Below are 8,717 nucleotides of genomic sequence, written 5' to 3' on the forward strand. Positions count from 1 at the left end.
AATATAAAATATATAGTATATATATATATATATATATATATATATATATATATATATATATATATATATATATATATAAAATAGATATTTAAATAATTTGTTAAAATATCATTTTATTATATTAGCAATAATATATGGAATTTATAAATTATAAAAAAATATTATTTCATATTGGTGTCATATTCAACCCATTCTTTCTGGCACTTTCTCCAAACACTCCCAAACTGTCTAAAACACTCTCAGACTGGCTCTAGCTGAAGGCTTTTCTAATTCTTGATCTCATTTGGCTTTGAGAGCTGTCAGCCAAACATGAGAGATGCTCAAGCTCACATTCCAATCTCATTACCAACAGGCTCGCTCCAGTGCTTTTTGGCCAGGTATGAATGCAAACTCAGCATCTAAGTGAGATTCCCTGAGAGAAAGCGTGAGGGGGGTCTTCCTCCAGCCTTTTACAAAAGGGAGGGCTAGTGAATTTATCATGGCTTGGCAACTCCTGAGCCCCCCACCTCTTCCATTCCCATTCTTCCTACAGACCCTGCTGAGCCCCAGTACTAATGACACCCCAGTCTGACCCAGCCCACATCCCAAGCAGCCATGCTCTCCATCTGCTCCCTCGAGCCAGAAAAAGGCATGGCCCATCTGTCGCCAACACACACAAATAGGCCTGCGTCCCCTTTAAGTAACCATAACGAGATGCTGAGGCTATGCCAGATTATTCTTCGCTTTTAATCACCTGGTTTTGACAGCATTTGCTACTGTAATGGTATCAAGAATGTGTCTGTAGTGCACTCACCAAACACAAAACAAAAGCACCACCAGCTATCAACTGTCGGTTAATGTATTTGAATTCTTTGTGTTTTTGTTATTAAATGAGTGCATTAGACAAAACACTATGATTTTTAACCCCATAGAGATAAAGGTGATTTTGGGCAAAGTTAGTAAAGCGTCCCGTCCCAGAGCTGTTACAATAAATATCAGACCTCTTGCAACTGACCAATCAGATTAGAGGACCAGAACTAACTGCTGTATAATAATGTCTCCTAATCTTTATATTATTGTTTCAGCTACTGTTTTTTTTTACCTTAATTGTTACATCCCAAATATAGGCTCGATTCATATGGAAATAAGTACATCACTGGTTCTCTTTAACTGTAAACTTTAGTCTTAATATTACAATGAATTTGCTGATGATAGTGAGAAATATTTCACTCACCACCAACAATATGGACGGAGTTGATGCCAAATATATCTGATGCAGCCTTAATTTCACACCAAATTAAATGATCATTCTCATCTGAAATTAACTATGATGAATGAAAGAAAATCATGCTGATGAAGAACAGCAATAACCTTCAGATGCATTAAACAACGGATGAATTCATAATTTGACTTCATTCCTAACCGCATAATAACAATAAGACGACAACACTATATACTATATCACAGAAGATGAAACGATGATATGGTTCGCATTCCTGAATGGAACACACGTTTCGGGATGCGTCAACACACACAAATACATAACACTGGAAATATGTGAATCGTAAAAAAAGATACTAACCTTTCGCGTATCGTAGACGCTTAGTAACGTTGTTTTAATTATGTGAGAGGTGTCTGAACCGCTATAAAGCATCAAATCAGAGTCTAGCCATTGCGTAGACATAAAGGGGCAACGCTCAAATGTCTCAGTAGGTGGGACCCACCAGCCGGTGTTTGGCTATAGGGCCGTGTCAACAATAGAATGTTCTCGACAGCCCACTTTAAATGTTCTCCACTAATTTACATAACAGTGCCAATCAGTTCAGTAACATGCAGTAGCAGGTTCAACAGCGTGTTATATAAATAGATAAACAGACCCTCACAGCATAAAATAAATATTAGCTAATAATATGGTGACCCTAAGTGTTATGTGTTAACTGTTATTCATATAAATTGTGCTGTTAAAAAATTAATGAGCAGTTGCTGTTTTGTAGAATGAGACGTTAGCTCTGACTTTTGGTCACAGAAATGAATAAAATTAAAGTATTAAGTACATGTTATACTATTGCCTTGTGGGATCTAACAGAGATATATTTTATATTACAGCAGGGACATCTGCTGGTCATTTGGAAATGTACTATGACCGATCAAACTATGTTATTATTATTATTATTTTAAAACGACTTGTTCTTTTTCTTTATGGCATATGGTACAGCTTGCTCAAAAACCACTAGAGCAAAATAAATATCCAGATTCATCCAATAAACTTTTAATCACATAGAATAATTTACATGGTACAAACAAAAACTCCTAATTTCTGTATGACACAATGAAGTATACACATATACATTTCCATTGTTAGTTCCTATTATAATATATTATGTACAGTTGTTAATGATATTTGTTCTGTGCGCATGAAAGAAAAAGAGAGGATGTATTCAATAAAGATGTGGATGAGGTTGTCTGATGGTGACTGGAGGTTTTCTGTGGGAGGCACAGGTGGACTTAGCTCAGGACAGGCGACACAGGGGTCACTGAACTTCACCACATATAAGAGTCATCATATCTGAAAGAGATAAATGTAATTAATACGCAATCAACATGGCTAGTTTTTCTGACATCAGTAAGGCATATCAGTGTGTTTCACTGATACTATTTAACCTTCAGTATTTTCATTGATGCTCCAATTTCTGTCAGTGATTTACAGTTTTCAATTAGTAAGCACAGTGCGATTTCTTCCTTTTTGAGACCTAATCAGGGCTGTTAAATGTCAAGGCCTTTCAAATATTCAGTGTGCGTCATGTTCCCTAACCCACTCCCTTCCTGACGGACAGAGAGAAAAGAAGCCAGGGATCCCATCTGTCCCCTGATTCCTCAACAGGTGTGAAAAATTCATGAGTTGTTCCTCCTTCCTATTAACACTCAACCCATCACTCTTCATAAGTGTGTTTCGCAAGAATTTTAAAAACTGCATTTACCCCAAATACCTTTAGAATACCATTTAAATCAGGAAACTTATTTTTGTCAATCTTACTGTTGCACGACAACTCTCTTAGCATTTAACATTAAAATTGCAGCTATACGGTTAAAAGAAAGACTCCCACCTTGATCTCTGTTTGTGCTCTGTGTCATCTCCGAACAGCAACTCAGCCATCATATCCTCCGAAGTGGACCTTTTTCCATACCTGTATGTAAGAAATGTGACAATTTATTCTCTCATTACTTTATTCCAGCCGTGTAGCTTAGCTGGGAACATTTTGGTACTGAAATAATGATCTCAAATTGCTCACACAGTGAGCTCATTGTGGTGTGTGAAAGTGTCGGGAAGTGAAAAGAACTAGTCAGCCCACTTTATCTGTCAGACATCAATCACTGATACAAATACAAACTGTCTTTTCACCCAAGCCGTTATGAATCTAATTTAGCAGTTAAATGTTTTTTGACCACTTGACAGCTGAACGTGCTTGAGGCTCGTCACCGAGAAGACTCTGACATTGATCACACAGATGAAAGGTACAAAGCCTCTATATCTTCAGACAAAACATGACTGTCAGTTCTAGAGAACATTTAGTGGAAATGAAGAAATTGTTTTATTATGGAGCTGAGACAATAATACTTGACTAGTTCTTTTCTCTCAGAACGGCATCTTCAAGATGAATAGGCCTACGCTGAAAACAAGATAAGGGCAACGGTTTGGCACTCGAATAAGCAAAGCAATTTCATGCTCAGATTCCTCCTCGATAGATGCTTACGAGCAATATCAGTGAGTCTGAGACCAGACCAAACTAATGTTAAAGCTATTTCTGAGACATGAGCTCTACAGAATCTCACCTGCTCCCCATTATAAACGTCAGCAATACTTTGTGAAGAGGCCAGGATTCATTTAATGCAGTCACGACTGTGACGCACACATAGTTTAGCTACTTGAACCATCATGTCTGTTGGTTTCTCTTAGAAATTCATCATATATTTCCAATTAAACCTCTTACAGGCAAGACTTTAGGTTATTTGATGGACTAGCAAGACATTGGAAAGGGATGAGGCTGAAATCCTCTCTTGGAATAAACTGGAATTAAAGTATATTGTGGGGAAATAAATTATTTACTGTAATTTTTTTATTGGAATGTGTCACTCATTTTCTGAGTCCTAAATGTCAAAGGCCTGTTAGAAGACTATAAATATGTAAATAAATGTAGTCCTCTATAAAGCAGGGATGAGAGAAACATCAGTCTATGACGGATGAGTAGCCTATTCAATCTCTGAGGCTTCTCCGAGGTGCATCTGTTTGGGTTTTATCACTCAGATTTGTTATACGAAGAGCCTTTGGCCACTGAAAAGTGGACCATAATGCAATTTCACAATCCTACTGCAGAACTTGGTCATTTTTTCCTGACATATTAATGGGAGATGATGCAACGACACCAACGGGAAATCATTTTTTATCATGGTCACCTGGTCGATGTCCGAAGGGTGGGGTGATAAGAACATTTTAAGCAAACATGCATAGCTACAGGTGCCTTTCTCACCGTTGTCTCGTGATGAGGTTGATGTAGTGTCTCAGCGCGGTGTAATATTTAGCGAGTTCCTCCGGAGGAGCATCATCTCCGGGATTCTCTGGTTTAGGCGGATAGGCGTCCACAAATGTCCCGATACACAGGAGCACGCAGAAGAGGAGAGTAGCGATGACGGTCCAGGGTTTCAGCATGACAACCATCTGAAAAAATAAAACTCGCGTTTTTTCCTTCCACAAACAAGTGCACATTTTTACAACACCAACGGGAAATCATTTTTTATCATGGTCACCTGGTCGATGTCCGATGGGTGGGGTGATAAGAACATTTTAAGCAAACATGCATAGCTACAGTTGCCTTTCTCACCGTTGTCTCGTGATGAGGTTGATGTAGTGTCTCAGCGCGGTGTAATATTTAGCGAGTTCCTCCGGAGGAGCATCATCTCCGGGATTCTCTGGTTTAGGCGGATAGGCGTCCACAAATGTCCCGATACACAGGAGCACGCAGAAGAGGAGAGTAGCGATGACGGTCCAGGGTTTCAGCATGACAACCATCTGAAAAAATAAAACTCGCGTTTTTTCCTTCCACAAACAAGTGCACATTTTGACTCACTGTGGTTACTTTACAAGAAGCTGCGTTTTATAAGACGTCTGAATAGATCGGGAAAGTACGAGAGCAACAACAGGTGGAAAAGTGTAGTTGTTGCGTAAGATACAGTTTTGTAATAGTCTTGCGAGTTAGTAGCTCTGCAGTCAATATACGACGGCAAAAACTTCATTTTCAACAACAATTAAAAAAAATCTCTTTGAAATTCGGAATGACTTGTCAGAGCTATTATTCAAATCAATCGAAAATCAGAAGCAAAAACACATGCATTAAGAAACAAATCACTTTAGTTTGTGTATGTTTAAAAGCATATCATGAAAACTTCTTTGTGAAATGGAATCATTGTATAAATGGAATAATTGCATGAATAAAAATAAAATCTACTATTTATTTTTTATGTTAATCTAGACAATCAAACATGTTTTTCCTAGCAGCTAATTAAAAGTAGTATGAACTCAGTTAATCGTTGAGCGTCAAAGTGATTGCTGTCCATGGTGCTGAATGTGCTAGTACTAATAAAAATGACACTGAAAACATCTTTTGTATCCGACATAAAAAAAAACTTAGCAGAATTTAACAGGAATGAAAACAATAATTCCTAGAATTTCTACTTAATGCCAAATCTAGCATCTTTCAAATGTTAAACGCAAGTTTTGATTTGGCACCTCCACATGCAGAATGATATAAGCACAAGACAAACTTACTTTCAGCGCAGCCTAAGAGTTCAGGTACAGTTATTTCTCTGGACTGGAACCTTGAAGTTTCTTGAAGTTTCAATGTTCTTCTTTGCGTCTCCCGAGTCTTTGCGTGGTCTTTCAGAAATAAGAAGTTGTCCACTCACGGATCTGCTCTGTCCTGCCCGCACCGCAAGCGCTTTATATACGGTGCTGCGCCTTGCGTAAACACGAGACGGGCGGTGGAAATGACAGGAGCTCTGCCCCCAGCACCACTTCCATCCTCAATCATAAACACATTCGTAATACGACTCACGAGACATCCCTATAGTTTCATTAGTTTCATGAAGATCATTGCTGTTGTTCAGCTGCAGATCAGTTACCTGAATCAGAGACGTAATTTAAAATGAACATCAATAACATTCGTAAAGCTTATTTATGTACATGATTTTCCTATGGAAGTTGCTTATTATTAATAACCCCCATTGTTTATGAACAGATAGCAACAAGTGTCTGTCAAGTAGAATTTCCATCAAGTTCAGTTTCTGATGAAAGGAATGAAGTTCGAGTGGCCTTCAGTTTACATCAAAAACAGTAGATGACGCTCCATGCAAGATTACATTGATTGCAGCGGCTAATCAAAACTCAGAAACGATTAATCGAGCAAATGTAATTCTTGCATCCCATCTCAGAACTACTTGACCCCTTATTAACTCAGATTATCTCCTAGGATGGTCTCTCTCTCTCTCTCTCTCTCTGAAATTACCTTTGTATAACTGTTAAACCTGTTCCATAATATATTAAACTCATTGTGGGAATTATACAATGACCTTAAGTGAATCGACCATTTAAAGGGAATTTCGGCTTATTTAAAGCAATTTTAGGAGTCTGCTAAATTTTCAAATGTAAGTAGCCTAAAAGCAATATTCGAGGCGCAGTTTTGGCATTACATTGGCTAAACATCAAATTTTGACTTGTAAAACAAAGTATTAATGTTTTATGGAAAAAGAATAAAGTGACACATATTGACAGTAGTAGACTACTTGCCATGATAGAGTAGATGGACTATTAAGATGGACCTAAACGGTCTTGCGCGACACACTGTTGTCATGGTTACCACCTCTGACGAAGGCAACTTCGTTTGCGTCTATTCTCCAAAACTCTACTCAGTCATCCAGTTCAACAAGATACAAGATTCATAGTGGCGAGAAGCCTGGATAAATGAAAACTGACTTTGAAAAATGTAAATGAAATATCACGGCCTGTTGTGGGCTGCCCATGGGGAAGTCGTGGCCTAATGGTTAGAGAGTCGTATTCCAAAGGTTGTGGGTTCGAGTCTCGTACCAGCAGGGATTGTAGGTGGGGGGAGTGAATGTACAGCGCTCTCTCCCACCTTCAATACCACGACTGAGGTGCCCTTGAGCAAGGCACCGAACCCCCAACTGCTCCCCGGGCGCCGCAGCATAAATGGCTGCCCACTGCTCCGGGTGTGTGTTCACGGTGTGTGTGTGTTCACTGCTGTGTGTGTGCACTTTGGATGGGTTAAATGCAGAGCACTAATTCTGAGTATGGGTCACCATACTTGGCCACATGTCACGTCACTTTTATCTTGCAGAATAGCATGCTCATTTTGCACAGGTAGGCCTATCACTTTATTTTCATCCATCTGCGTCTTAAATTCCACTCAGATAAAGAAAATGTAAGTAAAATGTATCCGTGTCAATATCGTTTGGAACAGGAAATGAAGAATCTGTAGGCCAATTTTACAGAAGTGACATATTTGAATAAAGTTTCAATGAAATCAGTAAGAGGATATGGGTAAAAAGAAATGAAAGAGTTGCTTTGGCTCCTGGGTCTGTAATAATGCATCTGATTTCTGTGCGTTTTCAGGATCTCTTGAGGCATAAATAATAAAACTTGTTCCCAACAGATCTATTATGTTGCAGGTAGCTAATACTCCCACGGAAAGCTTTGTGATCATTTAATTATGACTTTACTTGATGTTTCACTCATTCTGTCTGCGTGGTTTAGTTACATTACGTGAGAAAAGAATTTAAAAAAAAAATGAATAAAATCAGACTCAAATGATTTTTTAAATGACTTTGAGATATAGAACAACAGCAATTAATGACTGAAATGATATGGCTGTGGGTATTACTGTGTTGTCTAAAACTGATTATAAACTGCACATATGAAAATTGCAATCGGTAACATAATCTTGGGTATTACACTTTTTAGCCAATTTAATATAGTCTGTTTCTTACTCTATCTTGTATAAACTAATTGGTGCAATTATAAAACTAATTTTAAGTGCATTAAGTACCAATTAATTCTTGCTTTAAACAGAAATAGTTAGACTAGTAAGTAGTAAAGTTTAATAGTTGGTGATGGTGAATATATTTTAGTAGTGCTCCATACAACAGTCACCCAAATCAACAATACAAAAAAACCTGTATGCTACAAATTTTCCATGTGAAATGTGTTTGTGAAACAGCCTGTTCAAAGTCCGATTGTAGTTTTGCTCCTTATCCACTTATTCTATGCAATGAAACTAATATCATCATCTTTATTGTCCAGAAGTATTAAAAAGGTCAACTAATATGTGATTCATTGTCACAACAGGCCGTGATGACTTCTTTCTGTTCTTTCAAGTTGTTGTTGGCTCATGTGCGCTATGTCATGATACTGCATTTAGTCTTGGGGCGGCTGACGTGGGCTGCACTCACAGGGAGGCCCCCACCCCTATGCACCCGAATCGTCCTATCACAGCACTGGAGACGTCAATAGGGCTTGCTCATGCTAACTGCTCTTCCTCAGCTAGGTGATGCTGTTCATAAGCTCCACATCAATCGTGGTTTGGAGGCTTTTTCAACCCCCTCGAGGTGCGATCTAGTCACTCGAACTGATGCACCAACTCCGAGACCCCCCCCCCCCCCCCCCCCCCCCC

The 8,717-nt window shown here is 38.6% G+C and overlaps 2 protein-coding genes across 4 annotated transcripts in view; both read right to left on the reverse strand.

The window, feature by feature from the left end:
• The window catches only part of mpp2a (MAGUK p55 scaffold protein 2a), a 14,646-nt gene extending 12,997 nt beyond the window's left edge, over window positions 1-1,649 (reverse strand). For both annotated transcript variants that reach the window (XM_016269021.1, XM_016269020.1), the window contains exon 1: window positions 1,562-1,649. In XM_016269021.1, coding sequence (XP_016124507.1) covers window positions 1,562-1,633 — 72 coding nt within the window. In that variant the 5' untranslated portion in view covers window positions 1,634-1,649. The remainder of the gene's footprint in view (window positions 1-1,561) is intronic.
• A 591-nt stretch (window positions 1,650-2,240) lies between these two features.
• Window positions 2,241-5,942, reverse strand: LOC107583099 (peptide YY-A-like). 2 transcript variants are annotated; one of them, XM_016269193.1, is made up of 4 exons: window positions 5,801-5,942; window positions 4,857-5,044; window positions 3,084-3,164; window positions 2,241-2,545 (listed from the first exon to the last, which is right to left on the reverse strand). In XM_016269193.1, exons 2-4 carry the CDS (start codon window positions 5,042-5,044, stop codon window positions 2,521-2,523), a joined length of 294 nt encoding a protein of 97 aa, XP_016124679.1. In that variant the 5' UTR covers window positions 5,801-5,942; the 3' UTR covers window positions 2,241-2,520. The 2 variants fall into 2 exon arrangements, with proteins under 2 accessions (XP_016124679.1, XP_016124677.1); XM_016269191.1 differs by lacking the exons at window positions 4,857-5,044; window positions 5,801-5,942 and adding an exon at window positions 4,506-4,693.
• Window positions 5,943-8,717: the final 2,775 nt, after the last annotated feature.

Source organism: Sinocyclocheilus grahami, unplaced genomic scaffold (genome assembly GCF_001515645.1).
Source record: "Sinocyclocheilus grahami isolate Dianchi unplaced genomic scaffold, SAMN03320097.WGS_v1.1 scaffold49.1, whole genome shotgun sequence".
NCBI classification, from domain to species: domain Eukaryota; kingdom Metazoa; phylum Chordata; class Actinopteri; order Cypriniformes; family Cyprinidae; genus Sinocyclocheilus; species Sinocyclocheilus grahami.

Excerpts from the sequence above, each read along its gene's own strand:
- LOC107583099 (XM_016269193.1), bottom strand. The coding sequence starts at position 5,044 with ATGGTTGTCATGCTGAAACCCTGGACCGTCATCGCTACTCTCCTCTTC. Across the intron at positions 3,165-4,856 it reads AACCTCATCACGAGACAACG|GTATGGAAAAAGGTCCACTT; the intron begins GTGAGAAAGGCA and ends TCTTACATACAG. Across the intron at positions 2,546-3,083 it reads GAGCACAAACAGAGATCAAG|ATATGATGACTCTTATATGT; the intron begins GTGGGAGTCTTT and ends TATCTCTTTCAG.